Source organism: Dasypus novemcinctus, chromosome 24 (genome assembly GCF_030445035.2).
Source record: "Dasypus novemcinctus isolate mDasNov1 chromosome 24, mDasNov1.1.hap2, whole genome shotgun sequence".
NCBI lineage: Eukaryota > Metazoa > Chordata > Mammalia > Cingulata > Dasypodidae > Dasypus > Dasypus novemcinctus.
The window spans coordinates 50,912,417-50,937,325 of record NC_080696.1 but is presented as its reverse complement, the minus strand read 5'-3'; the positions used below and the strand labels follow the sequence as shown (position 1 = coordinate 50,937,325).

Here is a 24,909-nt window from a genome sequence, read left to right as displayed (position 1 = left end):
AGGACGAGAAGGAGGGAGCCATGCAAAGCTCTGGGGGAAGGGCAGTCCAGGCAGAAGACGCAGCAGGGGCAAAGGCCCCGAGGAAGGGTCGGGCTTGGAGCGCGGTACTGACTGCTGCGGCGCAGGGTCCCAGCGCAGAGCAGGCGCCTGAGAGATACTTGCAGAAGGAATGGAAAGACGGGAGGAGGGAGTTTCTCAAGCAAAGCCAGCAATGAACACACTTTCCCCTTCTTTGTTCTGTAGCTTCCAAACACTCCCCAGCTCAAGGAAAGCAGGAGACCATCAATCCTGGAAGCAGAGGCAACCTCCGGCACGCCTTCTGGTGATCCCGGCTCCCCCCACCTCACGCCCCCCGAGCCTTCCTTCCCCTGCTCCACCTTCAGCTGCAGAGACGGATCTGGCTGCCACCCCGCCATCTGCCCCTTTAAGGAATGCAATTCATTTTTCTGGGAGAAAAGGAGCAAAGGTGGGAAAAACTCTCAGCCTCCCCCATCCCCAGGCGTGAGGGCTCCACAGCGCCGGTGGATTTATCACTTGTGGGGAGGTGGCGACAAATGACCCACTAAAATGGAGATATTAACAACACTGTCAGCAGACGCAGCCTGAGCTCCGTGTCCTGTCGCCGTGTTTCATGGTGCTCAGGTGTCCGGCGGCTGGGGCTAATGGCCCCCATCCATCAGGCCAGGCCAGCTGCCGGCAGACAGCGTTCTCACTAACGAGCTGGGGCCTCTGTCTGGGGCACCCCAGCTGAGTGATTTTCAGGGGAGCTCAGCGGGGGGTGCCCTAGACTTCTTTGGTGGGCAGCTCCGCTCGTGCTTGGGTGTGAATCAGCGGTTTTTTGAGACTCCCCCATCCCTACGTTCCTCCCCACCAGGCCTTAGGAGCAGGACACAGGGAAGTTAGCCTGTACCTGCTGTGTGACATTAGACAAACTGATTAACCTCTCTGAGCCTCAAAGCCCTCTTCTATAAAATGGGATGTCTTGCTACCCAGCTTGCAGGGTGGTTTTGAGGACTGAATATGATGATGGGGTCAGGAGTAAACAGCTGTGGTTAAGGGCAAGGGCTGGATGCCCCTGGGGGTCAGTCACAGCCTGACCACACGCCAGCTACGACCCAGACTGCCAGCGTCCCCCCGACATCTGTTCTCCCCTTGTCTCTCAGGAGAAACTACCAATTTTTAGCTGGGCATATGATGCCCATATGGCTTAGAATGAAGGCTAGGAAAGCAGATGTGGCTCAAATGATAGGGCGTCCGCCAACCAAATGGGAGGACCCAGGTTTGATCCCTGGGACCTCCTGGTGAAAAAGAAGAGAAAGCGTGTCTGCACAGTAAGCCAGCACCCACGCAGTGAGCTGAGTGCCCGCGTGGTGAGCGAGTGCCCACACAGTGAGTTGAGTGCCTGCACGGTGAGCCAGTGCCCATGCAGTGAGCTGAGTGCCCGCGTGGTGAGCGAGTGCCTGTGCAGTGAGCCAGTGCCTGTGTAACAGAGTCATGCAGCAAGATGACGACGCAAAACACATACACAAAAGAGAGACGAAGGGGAAATTCAAAGCGAAGTGCAACAGAGACCAGGAACTGAGGTGGTGCCATTGACAGGGAACCTCTCTCCACATCAGAGGGCCCCAGGATCGAATCCCTCTGAATCCTAGAGGAGAAAGATGAGAAGACAAAAAGAGAAATAGATACAGAAGCTCACACAGCCAATGGACACAGCAAAAAACCAAACAAACGAAAAACAGCAGGGCGGGGGTGGGGAGGGGGGAAAAAGTGTGTGTGAAGAAAGAGAAGGAGAAGAGAGGGGAGGGGAGGAGGAGGAGGGCTACAGCTCCCCGCTTCCTGTAGTGAGGGGGGACCATGTGACTAGGATCTGGCCCCAGGGGTCTGAGCAGCACCTGTGTGCCTCCCTGGGGAGGGCTGCACCCTTAAAGGGAGGGGTGTGCTCCCCCCTCTTGCCCCTGGACTGCAGGGAAAGAGCCGCGTCCCAGGAGAAGCAGGGCACCGAGACAGAAGGGGCCCAGGTCCCCTGGGTGGCCTTCGCGCACCTGTCATGTCCGCAAGAAGGAAGCCTCCCTGGTCTCTAGGCCCCTGCCTGGCATCTCTGAGCACCCAAAGCACACCCCACAGAGCTGGGTGGGGCTGGCCCGAGCCCACTGCCCAGCCCCGGTGGGAGGCCCCCGCAGCCACACCCTCAGCGGGTCTCTGCAAGGTGCTCCTCCGAGGGCTCTGAGCAGAGAACAAGTGTTCGAGTCCTATGCAAACTACCACGCTCGGGCAGGAGCAGGTCACAGGGTGCACTAGAGGTCGACAGCCCACCCCTGCTCCTGGTGGTGCTACATCTTGCCTGCCGCGAAGGCATGGGGTGCCAGCCTCGGCGCTGCGCTTTGTCTTCATGGCAGCCGTGCCCCAGCATTTGCAAATCAAATCACAGGTTCGTTATCTCGAGTGTAAAGGACTTTCCCTCTTTTCTCCTTGAGAGCACCATTCCACATCGACCTTTTGGACACCACAGTTATAATAGGTTTCTTACCCAGGAGTATTTCCTCTCCGGAGGGTAAAGGGGCATTTCTAAGCATTCGTTACACTGCCCAAGCACCTGTCTGGTTGGGGAGGTGGCCAGAACTCGCAGTCGCTGCCCCGAGTACCTCTGCCTGTCCTACCAGGTGACAGGCAGGGGCAGGTGTGAGGGAGCCAGAGGTGCAGGCCTGTGCTGGCTTCTCCAATTCAATTTGGCAAGAAGCAAAGCTTTATTCTGGAACCCTGTCACATGGAGAGTTCTCAGTCCTGAACTTGTAAGAGGAGAAAGGGGGCATCAGAAACCCCCTTAAAACCTGGCCCTGGCCCAGGTGGTTTCCTGCCACAGATGAGGCTCTTGCATACTGTGAAAAGCCACTAACTCAAGAGGCAATTCATGTGATAATCCACGTGGTAATTAATCTGACAGTTCACATGATTTGCTGCCACCACTTTGGCCATATCCTGGTATGGGCCCCCTATTACTATTACTCCTTTCTTATTTTTTCCTTTAAGTCAACTCACTCATTTTACAAGTTCAAGAAATATAGTTTAAAAAGAAGGGCTTAGAGTAAAAGCTGAGATCCTCCCAATGGCCCCAGGCACCCCCCTGGCCTGGCTCGGGCCCCTCCCCTGCAGCCACCAGGCCCGCTGAGCCTTCAGCCACATGCTTCTGGCTTCCTTTCCTGGAACGCCCTCCCACATGTCCCCGGGCTCTCGTGGGCCTTCTCCCAGTCTCTGCTCAGATGTCACCTCACAGTGAGGCCGGCCTTGACCACCCCCAGGACCCCCTCTTCTCCTGTCCCTTCCTCCTCCACCCCTGGCCGAGAACAGGGCCGGCACGCAGTAGGTGCTCGGCTCGTGGAGGCTGCGCGCTAGCTGCAGAGTCTGTGATCAAGCCCCAGTCGCACAGCCACTGCTTCCCGACAAGAGGGGCGCTGGCCTGGGGGAGGACAGGGCAGCCGGGCAGGGGTCGCAGGCTGGCCTGACCGGAAGGGCGGCAGGTGCGCACAGGTCCTTCCCGGGGGAAGCGCTGCGGTGGAGCCTCGAGGAGGGGGCCGCCGAGTGGGGAGCGGGAGGGGCCTTCTCCCCGGGCCTCTCTCAGGACCCTCGAGGTCTCCCTCGTCTTGGGGGCCTCATCCGCCGAGGCCCTTGACATTTTGGCATTTCCTTGGGATTTTCTGCGAAGGAGGGAAGGAGCAAACCAGGTCCCCCAAACTGAGCTCTGTGGCAGGAACAATCCCCTTCCCAGGCCTCGGCGTGGGGGTTGGCAGGGTCTCTGGGACGCTGTCACCAGGCCCAGACCCTGGGGTTTCGGCAGCTGTTTCTCCTCCAAGCACAGAGCTGTGGCCACCAGAACCCCCTGCCCCTCTCCTCACGAGGCCGAGATCACAAATGTGGGATTTTCTTTTTCATTAGCTTAATGCTGTCTTTATTAACTGGGAAGGGTTCCTGGAACATAAGATCGGCACGCATTAAATAAAACCCGCACGTGCACCGGCCCCCCCCCTCCAGCCCGCCCCGACCGGGTGTCTCTGGGCTCCTGAGCTGTCCCAGAAACAATCCAGGGCTACCAGGGGCGACAGCCAAAGGCACAGAGCGGGGATTTGCAGAAGGAAATTACTCAGGAGGCTTCTGCGATTTGCAAATGGGAATCGACCAGCGAGCAAAGAGCCTGGGAAGGAGAGAAGGCGGCCGGCGGTGGGGAGGTGGAGAAACGCAGCTGCAAGAGTCCTCGAAAACCACGAGTCAGGAGGAGAAAAGAGCAGCTTGAGAGACAGAAAGAAGTACCTTTTTCGCCCCTTGCTCCTCCTCAACGCCGTCGCCGATGACGACGTAGACAGCTTTCCTGCCGAATCTCTGCATTATCCTCTCGAAGCAGCTCTCCTTCCCTGCACACGCAACGCGGAAGGACAGAGAAGAGAAGAGCTCCGTGAGGCCCAGGAGGGGGCGAATAACAACTGCTCAGGGCCCTCAGGTGTTTCATCCTCACGCAAACCTACGAGGCAAGGACTACTGCTATCGCCAGGTGAAGGAGGAGACCACCAAGGAGGCCCAGAGAGGCTAAGGAGCTGGCCCGAGGTGACACAGGCAGGAAGAGGCAGAAGAGAAGCGCCGTTGCAGCGTTCTGATGAAGGAGTGATGGGCCCATTTGACAGATGAGGAGGCTGAGGCTCCAGGAGGTGAAGCGATTTGCCCGGGATCACAGAGCCAGGAAGCAGAGGCACTGGCGTTCACACCCGCACGCCCGGGCAGGCTGCTGGCAAAGGCAGCCCGCGTGGGGACTCCCCTGCGCAGCTCTTTCCTGCAGTCTCGATGACCATCTCCTGCCTATTCTCCTTCTTCCTGGATGGGCAGCAGTATAAATCCAGAGGCGCTCGATTCAGATCTTTTCTCATCATGACTGTGTCAGCAAGGTTTAAACAATAGCAAATAGTAAAAAAAAGTAACAGTAATAATACAGCTGTCGTTTATTGAGCTTTTTTCTCTGTGCTTCGCCTGTATCAGGGATTCTCAGCCTCAGCCCTGGGGACACTGTGGGCCAGATGCTGCTTTGTTGTGGGGGGCTGTCCTGACATTGTGGGGTGCTTGAGCAGCATCCCTGGTCTCTTCCCACTAGAGGCCAGTAGCATCTTCCCTGCTCCCCAGTTGTACAAGCCAAGATGTCCCCAGACATTGTTAAATGTTCCCTGGGTGGGGGGTGGAGGGGCAAATCGCCCCAGGTTGAGAACCGCTGATCTACATTAATTCATTTGATCATGACAACAATCCTTACAAAATTGGAATTAATATAATCCCCACTTCAAAGGTGAAGACACTGAGGCTCAGTCAGGGCTGGTGACGCCTCCCAGAGGACAGGGTAGCAGCTGTCGTAACCGTAAAACAGCTCCCAGGTGTGAGCAGCTGCACTCCCGCTGCTGGGAGCGCCAGCTGCCTTAGATGCACTCTTTCACTTTATCCTATGATGAAGGTTCATTTTATGGACAGAGAAACTGAGGAAGAGGGAGGCGAAGTCCCCTGCCTTAGGGCATCCAGCTAGTAAGTGCAGAGCTGGGATTCCAAGCCAGCCTGCCCACCTGGAGAGCTGGCCCTCCCAACCACTCTTTTGTGGCAATCTAGGAGCCAGCTGTGTTGCAGCTTGTTATTCCTCCTCGGTGTGAGCAGAGGCTGGATTTAAAGCGGTGGATATAAATGCACCCTGAGTTAACCATAACTATGCTTCTTTGCCCTCTACCCAATCACACTGCAGGTCCCCCCCCTGGAGTGGGTGGAGTCTCTTCCTCACCCCCGTGATGTTGGGCTTGGCCACGTGACTTGGTTTGACCAATGGAATGTTAGGGACTTGCCATGAGAAAAGTGCATGGGTGGCCTGGCTTGGCCTATTGCACTTCTTTTATCTGTCATGAGAAGAATGGGTCCTGGATGACTGCTGGTTCCATAATGCGGAGCTATGTGACACAGACCTGAAGTCGGAATCAAGCCAGCAGAGCCTCAGCTGACCTGCAGACCCATGAGCAAGAAATGAAAGCTAGTTGTTGTAACAGGCCTCCCCGTTGGTCCTGGATCACCCCGAACAAAAGCCCTCACCATTGGGCCCCACCACTGGTGGGGTAACCAATAGCAACTGGGGCCCCTCCCCTTAGCATGAGCAAGGGAGGGACACCTAATAGCTTAGAAGGTGACCACACCAGCCAAAACCCACTCTCTCTCTGCCTAGAGGAGCTCACATCAAATCTCAGTATGTATTTCCATCCTCAGCAAGCTCTGATCTGTTCCCCCATTTCCCAATAAATTATTTTTTACTGGTCTAACTAAAAAAAAAAGGTTGGTTGTTGTAAGCCACTGAGTGTTGGGAGATGTGGGGATGTTTGTCATGCAGCATTATCATGTCAGAAAACTATAATTTAAACTATGATCTTCATGTTAAAACAGGGAGCTGGAGGCCAAATTCCCATCCTGACTCAATTTTGACTGCTTTCAGTTCTCTGATCCTCAGGCTCCCCAAGTGAGAAATAAGAGGTACTTTACTACTTCTCTGTGGTATTTCTCTAACACAGCAACAGAATCAGTGAGTTAAATGAAAAGTTTAGATATGCCTGGGTTAGGATTCTTTTCTTGAGAAATTTAAAGTTGAATGGCTCTATGGTCACATAAAAATAGGGGTTAAAAAGTTTCTTTACCTCAGGACTTAACTGAGCCTTTGATATACTCAAGTTCATTGTTAGTTTCCACTTATCTGACCATTATGGAAATCATCTCTTGATTTACTCATAAATCATCTCTTGAGAAATGCCCTTCTGGACTAGAGTTTCTCAAACACTCCTATGCCTCCTTCACAAAAATTGTACTATATCTAAGAATCACTACTACCTAATTAACATTCTCTCTTAAAATCAACTAATACTTCTTTACTTAAATTTGTTTAAATAGGGAACAGAATGAGTAACACAAGAAAACCATTATTACGTGCCATAAAAAGAAGGTAAACTGATGATAAACTATGCTGTAAATTTCTAGTTATTAAGTTCTCTTAATCTGATGAAGGCTCTGAGCCTGAGACTTGTTCTCTTTCATAACAAGGAAGATTAGTGAGTATTAGAGAGGCAGTAAAGACAAGCTAGCACTGAAGTGAAATTATCTTGAAAGATAATTTAAAAAGAGAATAATCTTCTATGTATTTTAGGTGTACCACTTAAGTTAAAATCGCCTCCTGTGCCATGCTGTGGTGGGAACTGCCCTCTTCTTCCCTAGTAACATAATTCCATGAATTTTGGTTGGGCTCACAGCCACCTGGCTATAGACTACATTTCCCGGATTCTCTTGCAGCTAGTTTTGGTCCCGTGATTAAGCTGGGGCCATCAGGAGATGAGCAGAAGTGATGGTGTTCCTTCCTTCCTTGGCCTTAAAATATCAGATATGCATTACTCCTCCGGGATGGAGGAAAAAAAATGGGTCATCTGGGTGTGTGTTGACTGAGAAGAGGCTTGCTCCACCAGCCTGGATCACTCACCTCTAGTTTGTTATTTGAAAGAAAAAAAGCTTTGAATCTTTTTTAAGTCTGTGTATTTTGGGGCATGTTTGTTATAAAACTTTGCAAGTATCCTAATACCCACTTTTCCACCTTGGAAAACCAAGATCCTAACCAATTTTTCTAGAAGCAGAGTTTGGAAAGGCGAGTGGGTTGTAAGGGTTGTTTTGGGTATCTGAGTCCTATCCCTGGACAAGTTCCTTCAACTTCCCTGGAGCCATTTTCCTTACATTTCCCACACCCAGAGGGAAACCAGCCCCACCCTCCTTCCCCGCACCATCCTGGGGTCTGGATTCTCCCTACCTGTCTTGGTTGCGCTGTAGATATTCTCGATAGGAAACACGGAGCCCAACCCATATAGCAGGACTTTGGCCAGCGCGGGAATGAGTTGAGTGGTGGTGACCAGCACGTTGACACAGTTGGGCCTGAAGACAAAAGTGACTGCGCATCAGAATTCAGAGATACAGCACGGCCAGGACTCTCACCCCACAGCATAAGCCTGGAGTGGGCGAGAATTTTGGTGGGCTTTGGAGGCTCTGGCTAAGTCACCAGCAGCAAGGGAAGGGACCAAGGATCCTCCAGCTGTTCCTTTTTTTAAAGCCTGAGGCTGTCTGACACACTGAAATGTAATGTGGATGTGATACTTTTCTTATTTTAAAAACATATTTATTTCAAGGGTCACTCACTCAAATAGCTTCAGGGGCCAGACAAGAAATGTAAATGAGTGACATTGGAATAAGTGTAGGACAAGAGGGGGTGGTGGTGACTGGGGTAAATTGGAGAGCACCTGCCAATTCTGATATTTTGAGAGAATTCAGAAACCTGAAATTATATGAGAACTTTCCCAATCTTTGAGACACAGTGTAGGTCAAAATAAACATATTAGCAGGGCAAACTGAGCCCTTCAGATGCCATTTTTTTAACTGTTCATGAGTTGGGATACAAGAGTTTTGGACCCTAGTGTGGCAGAGTAATTTGTCCTCTGGCCCAGATTATCTTATTTAAGAACAATACTAGAAAGCAGAGGATGAAACTGGACCTTCCTCACCTCATTAGCCACCCACCAGATGTTCTGGTTTGTGTGGACAATTTTGTGACAGGGTATTCTGGACAAGAGTGGATGAGACAAGATGGACCTTATGTCCAATAAATACTGATCTATACTTGGAGCTCTCTCTTCAGTTATGTTCTGAGGGATCCACTGTGCCATGCACATCTCAGTTTCACCAATGTCTAGAAAGTGTACAAGTGAGAATTTGGGGAGGCCAGTTCCCCCAACTGTGGGAATGGAGGAGCCCCCACCCTTGGCTGGGAGAAAGGGCAGCGGGGGCTCCCACTTACCGGGAATTGATGAGGTTCAGTGCCTTCAGGGAGTGGGTCAGCCAGAGGTCGGTCAGGGCCTCCAGCTCGGCTCTGAGCTGTAGCCAGGTCTCCCTTTTGGGAGCCCCTATCAAGCCTGTGGACAAAGGAAATCAAGAGGTGGAAGCCATCGTTTCAGGAGGGGTAGGAGGCAAGGAAGGGGCATCTGGCCACTGCACCCTGAGGGTTCGAGTCAGATGCTACTCAAGGTCAACTTCGGTCCAGTGGCCCCTCTTACTCCCAACCTGGGATCCCTCAATCCACCCACCTGCCCAAGAGTTCAGGGGCGCCTCCTGCGTGTGCTCAACAGAGTGCTGAACAGAGAGGAGCATACCACGCAGACCACAGAGTTTATATGGTCAAGGTGGATGGAGACAGAGGATAATAAAATAAAAAAGAATGGCTGAACATTTCCTGAGGGCTTACTATGTGCCGTCAACATGACTTAGGCCATTTCATTCTCACAGTGACCCTAAAGGTGGACACTGTTTTTATTTCTACTTTCCAGCTGAAGGAACTGAGGCTCTACAAGGACAACCGACGTGCTCACAGTAGCGAGGAAATAGTGGAGAATGCCTTGGCACCCAGGCGGCCGGCCTCCAGAGCCCACTCTGTGTGTTTCTAAACCTGTCCCTCCGTCAGCCTTCGGTGCACCTAAGCAGACTGCACGGAAGGCTCCCGCCCCTACAGAGTTTGCCACCTTCATCTCCTGCCACTGCCCTGACGTCCTCCATTCCAGCCCCAGGGGCCCCCTCTGTTCCTCGAAACACCAAGTGTGTTCCTGCCTCAGGGCCTTTGCATACCCTATTTTGGAACTTGGCCCACCCCCTTCACACCATATTTAAGCCTCATTCTAAATGTCATTTAGGGGAGCGGGATGTGGCTCAAGCCGTTGAGCGCCTGCTTCCCACACGGAAGGTCCCGGGTTCGATCTCTGGTGCCTCCTAAAAGCAAAAAGCAAAAACAAGCAAACAAGAAGAAAAATCCAACTCAGGGGAGCTGATGTGGCTCAGTGGTTGAGCGCCACGTCACAAATATGAGGTCCCAGGTACCTCAAAAAAAATAAAAGTCACAATCTTCTAAGGCCTATCCTGATCCCCCATCTTATCCTTCCCAACACACTGTACCTCTTCCTCACAGCACCTCTCCCAAGTACAGTTTTACACTTGTGTGTGTTCCTCTGTGCCTGCCCTCGGCCTGCAGGCTCTATGAGGGCACGAGCCAGGTGGGTCTAGGTCACCACCGCAGAAGTAGCTCCAGCCTCCGCAGCAGGGCTCGGCACAGGCTTTGGTGCTGAATCAGCCTTTGCTGAAGGAAGAATGAATTTGTTGGGACAAAATGCTGCCACAGGCCCACGTTATTGAAACCTCTTCTCCATACAGACGACCCCAGCTGTCAAAACTCCCCCCGTGTCACTCCTTCCTGGCACGACTTGGAGCCTGCCACCTGTCTCGCCCTACTCCTTACCCAATGCCCTCGCCCCTCCAGCCCTCTGACCTTTATCTTCCTGGAATGCCTCAAATTCCTGTTGGTTTCAGGGCCTTTGCTTTTCCTGTTTGTGGCAGAAACTGCTAATTGCCTCTCACTAGCCATTCTTTTCTTCATTAGAAGAGTCCTCATTTTCAGCTGGGCACATGCTGTCAGGCTAACGGTCACATTCCGTAACCTCCTTCACAGCCAGGTGTGATCATGTGACTGGCCACAGAGGAAGTTATGCCTTTAAAAAAAAAGGGCTTATCCTTATTTACCTCCGTCCTTCTGCAATGTGATAGCTGGAGCCTGAGCAGCCTCTCTGGACCATGAGGTAGAAGCCATAAACTGGGCATGGTGGAACGACAAGACAGAATGAGTCTGGACTCCTAATACTGTGTTGTACTTTATCAGCTCTGGCCTCCCTAGAGCTCTTGAATATGAGAAAGAAACCTCTACCTGGCTTAAGCCATTGTTATTTTTTTTATGTGTCTTGCCCCCCTTTACTTATGCAGTTGAATATAACCCTAACTGATGTACTCTTCTATTTTTCTTCCCCCAAGTCCTGGCATCTAGTTATCATCATTTAGAAGTAAGCTCAAACATCCCTTCCCAAGACACATCTTCTATGGTCCCCTATCCAGAGTAGTCCCTTGCCCCCAGGCTGTCCCCGTTACATCTCTTTCTTTTTTTTTTTCTTTTTTTTTTTTTTTTAAGATTTATTTATTTAACTTCCCCCCTCCCCTGGTTGTCTGTTCTTGGTGTCTATTTGCTGCGTCTTGTTTCTTTGTCCGCTTCTGTTGTCGTCAGCGGCACGGGAAGTGTGGGCGGCGCCATTCCTGGGCAGGCTGCTCTTTCTTTTCACGCTGGGCGGCTCTCCTCACGGGCGCACTCCTTGCGCGTGGGGCTCCCCCACGCGGGGGACACCCTTGCGTGGCAGGGCACTCCTTGCGCGCATCAGCCCTGCGCATGGCCAGCTCCACACGGGTCAAGGAGGCCCGGGGTTTGAACCGCGGACCTCCCATATGGTAGACGGACGCCCTAACCACTGGGCCAAAGTCCGTTTCCCACATCTCTTTCTTTTATTTCATTCAAAGGCCTTCCTACTCTCTGAAATTCTTAGTTCAGAATTTGAAGTTATTTGTTCACGGGTTGCGGTCCGTCTTCCCCACTAACTGAATACAAACTTCTTGAGTGCAGGGACCGCGCTCCTTTGGTTCACTGCTGAACCCACAGAGCAGCCACGTGAATTAATGAACGACCCTCCCGACTGCTACATGTCTCATTTTCCCAATTAGTTCATACTCTCTGAGTGTGGGTGGTTTCTGGTTTTCCTTTCTCTTTGCCCCTCCCCTTCCGCCTTAGATCTGGCGCTCAGTAACAACCTCACAAGGGTCCAGTACTTCACGGTTTACGAGAGGCTCGCCCACTCTGTGCTCGCATCTGAGCCAGCAGAGCTGGTGCTACTTCTCCTGTGCCAGGAGTATGCCTCAGGCTCCCACTAGCCTGCCGCTCCCCTCAGCTTTCTCATCTACGACTGGTCTCCTTCTCGCCACTTTTCTAAGCGCTTTCCAGGTGGTTATTCACATCATCTCAATATTAATCCTAGGAACTGGGCAGCGTCATCTGCCCCATCGTACTCATGAGGAAACTGAGGCACAGAGAGGTTAAGTAACCACCTCAGGGTCACACAGGAAGTGGTGGTAAAGGGGAAGGGAGGTTGAAATCAGGCCAAGGTCTCTGAAGCACACCACTGCCTCCCAGATGTCAACTTTCAAGCATTTTCACTCTCCATCCTGTGTTTTGCAGATGCCTCTTTTCCAAGCATACCTCCGAAAAAAACCTCCGTGGGGAACCCTGGGGTCTGTGGCGGTCACCAGGCTGGAGGCTTCAGCCCTGCACCACCAGGTCCTGCGAGGTGGAAACAGCCCGTCTAGCTGGGGTGGGGGTGGGGGGCGGCCCAGCCTCCTGCCAGCTGCAAGCTCCAGGGTCTGCCGACCCCTCGGGGAATTGCCCCTCAATTTATGGGAAAGCAAAGCAGCCTGACAGCAGCCCTGGGCATTTCCTGGGGCTTACCTGGATGGGGAGCAGATGGCCCCCTGGCAGACCCCATCCCTGCCTCCCCTGCTCCAAACGCATCCTGCTGCCCTCCTCCCTCTGGTCAGCAGCAAATCCAACGGAGAACAGGCGGGGCCGAGCCCTGCAGCTGACAGACTTGGATTTGGAAGGCGCTAGGTGTGGCTGCGGAGGGCAGAGAGCACTGCTGCCTGGGCTGGGTGACGCTGGGCAGGTTACTTAACCTCTCTGACTTAAGTTCTGTCTTCATACAATGTGGATGACAAATGCTCCTACTTTATGGGGATATTGCGAAGAGTAAGGAAGTGATTACATAAAAAGCCCTCAAAACCCAGCCTGGCACAGAGTAAGCTCTCAGTAAATGTTAGCTATTGCCATCACTGAAATCAGCACTTGGGCCAGCCATTTGGAACCCAGAAATGAAAAACCCATCCCAAAGGAGCTGATGGTCTAGCCTGGGAAAGCAAGAAGACATTGGAACCCAGAAGACTCCAAAGCAAAACCGGAAGGAAACAATGGTAACAGCTGCTACCATTTATTGAGCACCTGCTACATACCAGGCCTGATGCCATGCCTTTTGTATGCATTAACAATAAACTTCCCAATAACCCAGGGAAGCAGAATGATGTGTATTCCCATTTCATAGACCTAATCGGAGAGATGACCTATCTTGGCTCAGCTAGAAAGCGGCAGAGCTGGGACTGGAAAGTGGTTTTGTCCAGTTAGTCTCTATTCTTCCTGTGGCTCTGCTCTTTCTCGGGATGGAGGGAGGTCTAGAAGCTTCTGAGGCCAAAAAGTGTGTACACAAGGTAGACACTACCAGCCACCTCCTCAAGCCCTTTCCCTTTATGGGCCAGGAGCTGGTTCTGGGAATTGTGACAACAAAAAACACTCTCCAGGATCCTCCAGAGGGAACAGTGTCACTTCCTGTTAAGAACCACTGGCTGAGAGAATTCCAGAAACCCCTTCCACACTCCTTGCTCGGGTGGTAGGTGCTCTCCTCTTACTAAGCCTGCCATTCTCCCCTTAGCTGCATACTCAGGGTCTCCAGGAATGCCAATGCCCTGGCCACGGCTGGACCAGGGGTGGGAGCCGAGCACTGGGGGTTTTAAACTCTTAGGGTGGTTCCGATACTTCCTGTGCTTCTCCACACTTAAGGCTGATGCCTGAGGACCCGAGGACCTTGTTAAAAGTAGTCCCGGGTGGGGCCCGGGAATCTGCATTTCTAACAGGCTCCCAGGTGATGCTCGTCGTGTCCCCGGAGCACAATCTGAGCAGCAGGGCAAGCGGGAGAGCCACCTGGAGGGCTGGTTAAAACACAGACTGCCAGGTCTCACCTCCAGAGTTTCGGATTCGGGGGGGTCTGGGGCGGGGCCTGGGAATCTGCCTTTCTGACGAGCCCCCAGGTGCTGGTGCGCCTGCCGCTCGGGGCACCGCACCTGGAGAGCCTCTGCCTGTGCGGCAGGGCACGGACTCGAGCCCGAGGGCCGGGGTCCCCCCCCCTCCGCCCCTGGGGGGCTGTGTCGTCTTGGGCAAAACGCCTCATCTCTTCCGCGGCTCCCTCACCCTGGAGCGCACAGCGCCCCCGCGGGCGTCGCGAGGGCCCCGCGAGGTGGGCAGGGGTCCCCCGGGCTCGCGGGGCCGCGCTCACCGCCCACGTTGTTGCGGTAGCCGTTGTACACCTCCTTCACGCGCCGGTAGCGGAAGGCCAGCTTCCTCATCCAGTCCACGCCGCCGTGCACGCCCGCGCCCAGGCACAGGGTGGCTCCCGGGGCCGCGCTGTGGAAGCCGTCGGCGGAGAAGTTGTAAGTGCTGGGGAGACGGGGAGAGGTGTGGGCCGAGGCTGGGGCGCGGGGGGCGCCCAGGACCCTCCCAGCACCCTCCCGGGCGCGCGGGGCGCTGCGCACGCGCGGGGAGGCCCAGGCCCGCTCGCCTCTCTAAGGACGGGCTGTTTCCCGCGCTTGCCTCATCAGCGCGCCCTGCCCTTCCTTTTGGGGTTAGAGAGCCTCCCTGTTCGGGTGGGGAACCATGGCTGACCCCTGCATGCAGTGACCAAGTCAGGCAGAGCCCCTGGGAATCTGAAGCTTGGAGGGCATTCCAAAAAATGGTTGGAGTTGATTCATCCTGACATAAGAGTCCAGAAGAAAATGTCGATTAGGTCTTGGACCTTTGGCCCCCAAATCTGCCTTTTGACGTCCCTCCTAAGGCCTGATTTCACACTCTTCTGCTCCGAAAGCAACAGCTTACCCTGCCACAGAGGTTCCCTCTTTTTACTTTTTCATTTGTTACATCAGGCGGAGTCCATTTCTGTGCCTTTGCAGATATAATCTTTGACCAGAAAAGAAGCTTGTTGGGCTAAGAAGGTCTACATGTGGGCTGGGGGCGTTTCAGAATGTCACACCAAGTTAAAGGCAAAACTAGCAGCCAGAAACTGGAAGGGAAAGGGTAGACGATTCACCGCCCAAGGCAGGGAACTTTGGCGTCTCTTTGAGCCAGGAGGCTGGAAAAGGAAACCCCTAACTTTCTGGGGCAACAGCATCTCCCAAGAAGCTTTGCATGGGAGAGACATTCGGGATGTGCCACTGCAGCAAGGCACGTCGGGGGCGCACCATCAAAAGCCAAAGTCGAAAGTGAATGGAAAGAAACATGTCAATAGGGCACCCTGGCTGTCTCAGGGTGTGAGTTGGGCTGGGTTTTTTTCTCTTTATACTGTTTCATTGTTTCCAAATTTTCTAGAATCTGTTTAGCAGTGAAAAAAATAAATAAAAAAGAAGCTATGCAATAGGAAGGAATTAACACTTGGAAATTGTTTCTTAAGCGTCTCAAATTTAATGCCACTGCTGGCACAGACGCTAGGGAGTTTACTGAGCGTGATGTGTTGGCTCATTCTCCTTGTGGAGCGGGTGATGGGTTGAGTGTCATGTGACATGTTACCTGTCACCCACCCTTCTTTGCTGGGTGTCAGCCTTACCCTGAGTGGAGATTGGGCCTTGCTGCCCAGAGAGAAAACTCTTCCCAGGGAAGAAAGAAGCTTTGGTGGTGATGGCAAGCCACGCCCCCCAAAAGGATCCACAGAGATGCCTCAGGTGACGTCTCAAACTCAACAGCATCTTTCACCCCAGGGTTTCCCAAGAAGGCCAGGAGGGCACTGGCTCAGATAACCCCAAAGGCCTCCAAAGGAGACGGTCTGTTCCTTCCAGAACAGGTCATGAGGACAGTGAGAGACGCCTGTAAGGCTGACGGAGGTGGTTCTTTAGATATCTTTAAACTTTTGGTTACCACTGGACCACAGAAACTGGTATTCAGTGAATGTGTTTGTGTGTATATAAGCACATGCATATATGCACATATGTGTACACACATGTACATATTTCTGTGTATCCTTTATATGTGTATAGATTTCTATTCATTTAAATGTATGTATGCATATATACAGGTACATTTGTATATAGTTTTTGTGTATGTGTGCATATCTAATATGTATACATAAGCATATGGGCATATATATGTACATATGTCTATATCTCTATGTCTCTATGTAATATTTGTGTGTATATGCATATGGGAACTCATGTATCCATGTGTATGTATAGGACAGCTTTTATTCATATACATATATATGTGCATGTATACGTATTATCCTATAATTATTTTGCTCTAGCACAGTTATACTGCAGGTCACTGCCAACTGGTGGAACACTTAAAAAAAGTCTACATATTCCAAGTGACACAGAACTTTCATTCAAACCTCAATTGTTAAAAAAAATTTTTTTTCCCCAAGAATTCTACAGTGACATTATTTTTCTGAAAATACTCTGATGTTTCATATTGTTAAAATATTTAAAAGTGTTGTAGGAGACATTAAACCTGCTAATTTGTTAAATGAAAAATTTGAAACGATTAGATTTTCCTAACTCAGCTTTGTCATGTGTTCATTTTTTAATGCATGGGGAGTCAGGAGGCCCAGAATTGGTCTGAGCTTCTCTTGACTTTGTGCTTCTTTGAGGCATGTTAATATGTGGCTGCTGAGGTTTGCCTTACTAGCCAAAGAGGAGTTGGAGAGCAGGTGAAGTCTGGAGGGAGATATTCCAAAAATTAAGTTAAAGACACAGTCTTGGTTTTAAGAGAATGCCAAATAGGTTAAAAACACAAGGTTCTGGAAAAAACCTCTGAATGGGTTACTTCATCTCACTCAACCCCGTCTGAAGTTCTTCCAATGTCAGAAGTCACTGCCTGCTCAAGATACACTCAAAACAGCAATTTATCCTTGGATTGAATGACAGAGACTCCAATTTTTCCTGAGTCATCTGGATGTTTTCCAGATACTTTCCCAGGGTAGCTGAAGCCTGTTTGGGTAAGGGGCAGGTGGGTGGTGGAGATGGGGGTGTGTGTAAGAGGGTGGCCTTTGTCACCTTTCATAGGCATTTGTATGAACGAAAGCGTACATAAAATCAGGAGCAAGTCAGGTGTAAGGTGAGGAAGTGGTTACTTTGAGAAGGTGGGAATATGGCCGATTATAATTTTCTTCTCTGCTCTTTACTTATTGTTCAAATAATAAGACAATGGAGAATACATTATGGTCATTGTACTAAATTGCCGGGACAGAAACTAGCTCTTTCCCATCTGGATGGCAATGGGCTTATTAGAGACACAGTGTTGCTGCTGCTTCCTCCTCAGCTCGCCCCACCCAGTGAGCAGAACTAAAGAGACGTGGAATATACCCAAATGGTACAGGGCAGCAGATAACTGTTTTCCAAGGACTCGTTCTGTGCTGGGCACTTTTCCAGCACGGAACCCACTCTTAACCCGATGAGGAAGGGGCTGTGACTTTGTGCTCATCATCGCCCCGTGGGCTCCAGAACCCCACTGTGTGGTCAGTCCTCTCCTGTGTAAGGGTTCCCATCTTGCTAGATAATCTACTCCCGAAAAGCAAACATTGCCTATAGACTCGGAGGACACCTTGGGGGAGATGCCTAGAGATTCTGTTAGGAAGTGGGGGCCCTTCGTGGAGGGCAGGGCATCCCGGCTGGACGTTTGCGTGAAGTGGGCGGGTTCCTCATCTGTCCGTGCCTCCCATCGCCCAACTGTAAGATGGGGACGACGATACGAGCATCTGTCTCCTGGAGGTTACTATGAAGGTGTGACGAGGCGCTCCGCAGAAAGCATGGCACAAACTCAGGGGCATGGCACAAACTCAGGGCTCAGGCAAGGGCGGCTTTTACTGCTAAGTGAAAAAAGCAATAAGGGGCATCTGACACTGGGTGCCTAGCACATAGTAGGTACTCAATAAATATTTCCTAAATGACTAAGTGGGTTTCTATGGGGAAAATGCCCTTGGATAGTGATTTTTTGAGGTGAGATAGCAAATAGCGCAGCACGAGACGGAGGAAGACTGCTCTAAGGTTCCAAGCCGGCCAACTAGGGATGTCTCCTGAAAATGGAACCCTGGTTGTGTGTTGCCTTGAAAGGGAGCGTGTTTCCCAACGCTGACTTCATGGAAAGGACACAATTAACTGATCTGGGGTTTATGTTCTCCATAAATTGAGAAGCCCTGGCTGGCGCTGGAGCCTTGCCCACTGCCAGTTCTGACTGCAGGAAGGGATTTTCTGAGCGGCTAATTAAAATGAAGCAGGAGCCTGCCTGCCTATCACTTGTAATTGTGCTGGCTCTTTGAAAAGACTTGCAGGGCTCTGAAACAGAAACTTTGATTTCTTTTTTGGCATAAGCTGGGAGACACACCTTGAAAGCAAATGCTCAGTGCAGTTATGGTGACTGGTCCCATAACCAAAACATTATTTGGTGTCATGAATTATTTTTGATGGGCCCAGAGGTGTTGAATTGTGATAATTTTGGGTAAGTGCAGATGAACTGTGGTTCTGTTTTTATAAAGTTTCTCCAGGGCAAGACTTGGAACATTCCTGCCACGTTATTCTGAGCGCTGTCTCGTTTTGAGCTGCTGGGTACTTTATTTCTGGAATCCATGTCTGAAGAGCATTTCTCCCTAAAAACCAGATGCACTGCTTATTCATTCATTTAAGAAATATTTTTTTGAGTACTATCAATTTTTACTTTAAAGACTATACATTAATAAATACATTAAAATCTTTGAAGAATGTACACCAAACTCTTCATGGTGGTAACCGTGGGATGTGAAGTCAGGGTGGTGGTTGAATTTTTTGCATTACATTTGTAAGCAGGAAAAGGAAAGAGAGAGATTAGCCTAAGCAGAGTCACAGATAAGTTGTGGCAATCTTGGCCTCAGCGATTTGAGGTGATGCTGAAGAGGTTGCTGGGTTGAGTTTGGGGATGTGATTTTTGAGTTCAGAGAAACATAAGCCCTAGTTCTGGCTGAAGGCAGGAACTAGGGGGAGGAATCACATTTCCAGATAAAAACATGCCTCTTATCCTGATAGCCAGCCTCCCCCCATTTCTCTGCCACTTCCTAGGGAGAGGTGAGCTTGATAAAATCGATCCAAAGGGGCATTTTGACCCTCCAAACTCTCACCTTAAATCTTGTCCATTGTCATCGGATGAGACATCGTCGACGTGGATCTGGTCACAATCCTATGGAGAAATGGGAAAGAAGAGAGAAACACGACTTGTTAATCTAACACATCCTCTAAGAGCTGGTTTCATAAGCTGAGGGGTGGAATGAGAACTGGGCCAGGAGTCACAAGTTGGGGTTTTAGTCTGGACTTTGCCACAGAAGGCCAGATGATCTTGGGTTAAGTCTCTGGTTTCCTTATAAGCAAGCAGGTTGGCTATGAGGAGGGTCACCAGGTAATTTACCACCAATTCACCAGGTAGGTGATTGGAACTGTTATTAATATCATGTGAGGAGGACGGGTGTAAACCGAGGCCACATGAGGAATGCCAGGACATAAGGTGTTTCCAGAGCTTGGACTGTCCTTCCATTAGCTTCGGGAGGTATACCCTTCCAAGTGCCCCCATGTTTCTGTAATCTATGAGACTAGTCATCACTTCTCAAGTGCTTACTATCTGCCTGGCACTGTCATTCAATAAACTTTGATGACATGTTTCCCACCACCCACAAGTCTCTCAGTTTGAAACATTCTCCACTGTAGTTCAGGGCTGTAGGGTGAGGCTAATGAAGGTGGACAACTGACTCAGCCTTGACCACGCAGAGGGATCCACCGTGCTTGCTTCAGGGATGAATGTGTGGTCTAAGCTGGGCCAATGAGACCAGCCCTGGGAATGTAGAAGGACCTTTTGGGAAAGAAGTGCTCTCCTTTCACTGGGGTTGCTAAATGCAGAGATTAAGACTGGAGCTGCTGGAGGAAACAGGTCTGAGAGCTGCAGAGAGAGAGAGATGAGGCCCCGGCCACATTATTTGATCCCCTGGCCCAGACTGGATTCCAGCCAGACCAGCCCTGACTGCAGCAGTCTGAATAATGGCCCCAAAGACACCCAAGTCCTAAGCCCCAGAACCTGTGAATCTGTTACCTTATATGGCGAAAGGGACTTGGCAGATGTGATTAAGTTAAGGATGTTAAGATGGGAAGATTATCCTGGATTATCTGAGTGGGCCCTAAGTGTAATCACAAATATCTTTATAAAAGGGAGGCAGAGATGACATTTGACTACAGAGAGGAGAAGGTGATGTGATAGAAACAGGTTGGAGAGACAGGCTATGAAAATGGACGAAGGAAGGACGTGGATGTGGCTCAGCCGACTGGGCTCCTGTCTACCATATAGGAGGTCCAGGGTACGATACCCAGGGCCTCCTGGTGAAGACAAGCTGTCCCAAGTAGAGAGCTGACCCACGCAGAGTGCTGCCCTGTGCAGGAGAGCTGGTGCAGCAAGATGGTGCAACAAAAAGACACAGAGGGGAGACAATAAGAGATGCAGCAGACCAGGGAGCTGAGGTGGCACAAGAGAATGAGCACCTCTCTCCTACGCAGGAAGGTCTCAGTATTGTTTTCTGGAGCTGCCTAATGAGAATACAAGCAGACACAGACGAACACACAGTGAATGGACACAGAGAGCAGACAATGGAGCGTAAAGTGGGGTTGGGGAGAATAAATAATAAATATTTTTTAAAAAACACATTATCTTAAAAAAAAACAGATGGATGAAGGGGCCACAGAACATGAAATATAGGTGGCCACAAGAAGCTGAAAAAGGCAAAGAAGGGGAAAATCCCCTCAAAAGGAATGCAGTCCTTCCAGCACTTTGTCTTTAGCCCCGAGAAAGTGATCTTGGACTTCAGACCTACAGAACTGTGGCGTTGGAAGCCACTAAGCGAGTGGTAATTTGTTAGAGCAGCAACAGAACTGCTTTGGGGCTTCAGCTGGCTGAGTTGGATTTGTCACTTGCAACCATGAGTCATGAGTGGTGAAACACCCCTGACGGAACCTACACACAATCCCCACCATCCTGTTGGCTCTACCTCCACCAGCAAGTACACTGGGACACACTGATGAGGCAAAAATTGTAACCATTGCATGCTAACTCCTGAAGCACTGGTTAAGAGCTCAGGGTCTGGGATCTGACCACCTGGATTTGGATCCTGGCTCCAAGCACTTCACAGCTGTGTGGCCTTGAGCAAGGTACTTAACCACCCTGAAGGTCAGTGGTCTGATTGGTAAATGGAGGTAATTACTGGACCTACTGCCCAAGGCTGAGGGGAGGAGAAAAAGGATGCTCATTTCAATTGTCTAGTACAGTGTCTGGCACATGGTAGAGACCCCATAAATGTTGTTTTTTATTATTGTGTTAGGACTTATAAACACCCACAATTTGGTTGTAAGGTAATTTCTATGGTGCAGAGAAAGGGACAATACCTCCTCACAAAGACTGCTGGGTGGGGGCGGGAGATGCACATGGAACTCTGAACATGATGACTTTTTTTTAAATTGAGGTATCGGGGCTGGGGATAGAACCTCAGACCTTATATGTGTGAAGTCAGTGCTCAACCACTGAGCTACATTGGCTCCCCTGAGTTGTTTTTTGTTTGTTTGTTTGCTTGTTGTTTGCTTTTGTTTTTAGGAGGCAGCAGAGATGGAACTCAGGACCTCCTGTGTGGGAAGAAGGCGCTCAATGTCTTGAGCCACATCCACTTTTTTTTTTTTTAATTTCTGAGAAAAAAAATTGGCTGTAATATCTCTGGACCCTTGATGGGAGGATAGAAACTGGAAAAAATGGTATTTTCAACATTCCAAGAAGATCTTTTCACACAAGAACAGGCTTGCATTTGTATCTTTGTCAACAAGTTCTTTGCTTAAGCATTATGGAAAAATCATGCAGAAAATGTAGAGTTCCCATATAATGCACCACCACCCCCAACAGTATTCTATATTATTAACACTTTGCATTAACATGGTACCTTTGGTACAATTGAAGAAAGAATATTATTACTGTTTACATTAGGGTTTACTGTGTTGTAGTTCTACGGTTTTCTAAAAAAATTATTCCACAAACACACATACAATCTAAAATTTCCCCTTTTAACCACATTCACATATGTAATTCAGTGGTGTTAATTACATTCACAATGTTGTGCTACCATCACCACCGTCCGTTACCAAAATTTCTCCATCTCCCCAAACAGAAATTACGTACCAATTAACCATTAACTCCCCATTCCCTACTTCCCATCCCAGTCCCTAGTAACCTGAATCCTATTAATAGTTTCTGACTCATGGATTTGCTTATTCGAATATACTTCATATCAGTGAGATCATATAGTATTTGTCCTTTGTGTCTGGTATATTGACTCAATACGATGTTTTCAAGGTTTATCCATGTTGTTGCATATATCAGACTTTATTCCTTTTTTTATTAAATGTTTACCCTTTCATCTGTTGATGGACACTTGGGTTGCTTCTATCTTTTGGCAATTGTGAATAATGCCCCTATGAACATCAATGTGCAAACATCTGTCTGAGGCCATGTTTTCAATTCTTTTAGGTATATACTTAGAGGTAGGATTGCGGGTCATATGGTAATTCTATACTTTCTGAAAACCACAAACTGTTTTCCACAGTGGCTGCATCATTTAACATTGTCACCAACAATGAATGAGTATTCCTATTTCTCTACATCCTCGCCAACACTTCTTATTTTCTGCTTTTTAATAGTAGTCACTCTAGTGGGTGTGAAATGATATCTCACTGTGGTTTTGATTTGTTTTCCTTAATGGCTAATGATGTTGAGCATCTTTTCATGTACTTATTGGTCATTTGTATTTCTTCTTTGGAGAACTGCCTAGTCTTTTCCCAAGTTTTATATTGGGTTGTCTTCTTTCGTTGAGTTGTAGAATTTCTTTATATATTTTGGATATTAAACCCTTATCAAATATGTGGCTTCCTTTGATGCACAAAAGTTTTAAATTTTGATGAAGTCCCATTTATTTCTTTTTCTTTTGTTTTTCATTATTTTGGTGTAGTCTAATAAGCCACTGCCCAAGACAGGGTCCTGAAGATGCTTCCCTGTGTTTTCTTCTAGGTGTTTTATAGTTTTGGTTCTTATATTTAGGCCTTTGGCCCGTTTTGAGTTGATTTTTGTATAATGGAATGAGGTAGGGGTCGACCCTCATTCTTTTGTATATAAACATCGTTTTCCCGACACCATTTGTTGAAGAGACTATTCTTTCCCCAATGTGTCGACTTGGCCCCCCCTTCTCAAAAATCAATTGGCCAGAGATGTGAAGGTTTATTTCTGAACTTTCAGTTCTATTCCATTAGTCTATAGGTACGTCCTTCTCTCGGTACCATGCTGTTTTGATTACTGTTAGCTTTCTAATGTTTTAAAATTGGGAAGTGTGAGTCCTTCAACTCTGTTCTTTTTGAAGGTGATTTTGGCTATTCAGGGCTGCTTGCCCTTCCATATAAATTTTTAAAAAAAGATTTATTTTATGTATTTTTCTTCCCCTTTCCCCCACTCCCCCTGTTGTCTGTTCTCTGTGTCCATTTGCTGTGTGTTCTTCTGTGTCTGCTTGCATTCTTGTCAGCAGCACTGGGAATCTGTGACTTTTTTGTTGTTGTTGTTGCATCAGCCCTCCATGTATGCAGTGCCACTCCTGGGCAGGCTGCGCTATTTTTGCGTGGGGTCTCCTTGAGGGGCACACTCCTTGCGCGTGGGGCTCCCCTATGTGGGGGACACTTCTGTGTGGCACGGCACTCCTTGCATGCATCAGCTCTGCACTTGGGCCAGCTCACCACTTGGGTCAGGAGGCCCTGGGTTTGAACCCTGGACCTCCCATATGGTAGGCGGACACTATCAGTTGAGCCACATCTGCTTCCCCCATATAAATTTGATGATTGTCTTTTCCATTTCAGCAAAGAAGGCTGTTGGAAGTTTGGGATTGTGTTGAATCTGTAAATCACTTTAGGTAAAAATGACGTTGTATAATATTTAGTCTTCTAGACATGAACACAGAATGTCTTTCCATTTGTTTAGGTCTTCTTTGATTTCTTTTAGCAGTGTTTTGTAGTTTTCCATGTACAAGTCCTGTACATCCTTGGTTAAATTTATTCCTAGATATTTATTTTAGTTGCTATTGTAAATAGATTTTTTTTCTTGATTTCCTCTTCAGATTATTCAGTACTAGTGTAAAGAAACACTACTGATTTTTGAGCATCGATCTTGTACCCTGCCATTTTCCTGATTTGTTTATTGGCTCTAATAGTTTTGTTGTGGATTCTTCAGGATTTGTCTCTCTATAAGATCCTGTCACCTGCAAATAAGGAAAGTTTTACTTTTTCCTTTACAATTTTGATGTCTTTTATTTATTTTTCTTGCCTATAATTGCTCTAGCTAGAACTTCCAGTACAATGACAGTAACAGTGGTGTGGTGACAGTGGGCATCCTTGTCTTGTTTCTGATCTCAGAGGGAAAGCTTTCAGTCTTTCACTATTGAAAATGATGTTAGTGGTAGGTTTTTTTTTTTTTTTAATCTTCTTTATTTTCTTTTAAATGTTACATTAAAAAAATATGAGGTTCCCATATACCCCCCACACCACTCCTGCCACCCCTTCTCCATCAACAAACTCTTCCATCATTGTGGCACATCCACTGCACCTGGCAAATACATTCTGGAGAACCACTGCAGCACTCGGGACAGTGGTCCACACTGCCATCCACACTCTCCTCCAGTCCACCCAGTGGGCCACGACAGAACACACAACAACCTACCACTATGGATGCTGGACGTAGTGGTAGGTTTTTCATATATGCCCTTTATCATTTTGAGGAAGTTTCCTTCTATTCCTAGTTTTCTAAATGCTTTCATCAAGAAGAGGTACTAGATTTGCCAAATGCCTTTTCTGAGTCTATCTAGATGATCATGTTTGTTTTTTCCCTTTGTTCTATTAATGCGGTATATTGTATTGACTGATTTTATTATGTTGAACTACCACTGTCTAGACAAGATAAATTCCACATGATAATGGTGTATAATTCTTTCAATGTGCTCTTGAGTTCAGCTTTCTAGTATTTTA

General features: G+C 49.0%; 1 protein-coding gene across 7 annotated transcripts in view; it reads right to left on the bottom strand.

Moving 5' to 3' along the window:
- The window catches only part of EYA2 (EYA transcriptional coactivator and phosphatase 2), a 297,037-nt gene that overhangs the window by 7,376 nt on the left and 264,752 nt on the right, over nt 1-24,909 (bottom strand). For 5 of the 7 annotated variants that reach the window (XM_058287182.2, XM_004469912.5, XM_071211754.1 and 2 more), the window contains 5 exons: nt 18,954-19,012; nt 14,100-14,260; nt 8,885-8,999; nt 7,847-7,968; nt 4,306-4,406 (listed from right to left, as the gene is read on the bottom strand). In XM_058287182.2, the coding sequence (XP_058143165.1) occupies nt 4,306-4,406; nt 7,847-7,968; nt 8,885-8,999; nt 14,100-14,260; nt 18,954-19,012 (558 nt within the window). The remainder of the gene's footprint in view (nt 1-4,305; nt 4,407-7,846; nt 7,969-8,884; nt 9,000-14,099; nt 14,261-18,953; nt 19,013-24,909) is intronic. The other 2 variants (XM_071211753.1, XM_023592112.2) reach the window with 1 other exon arrangement.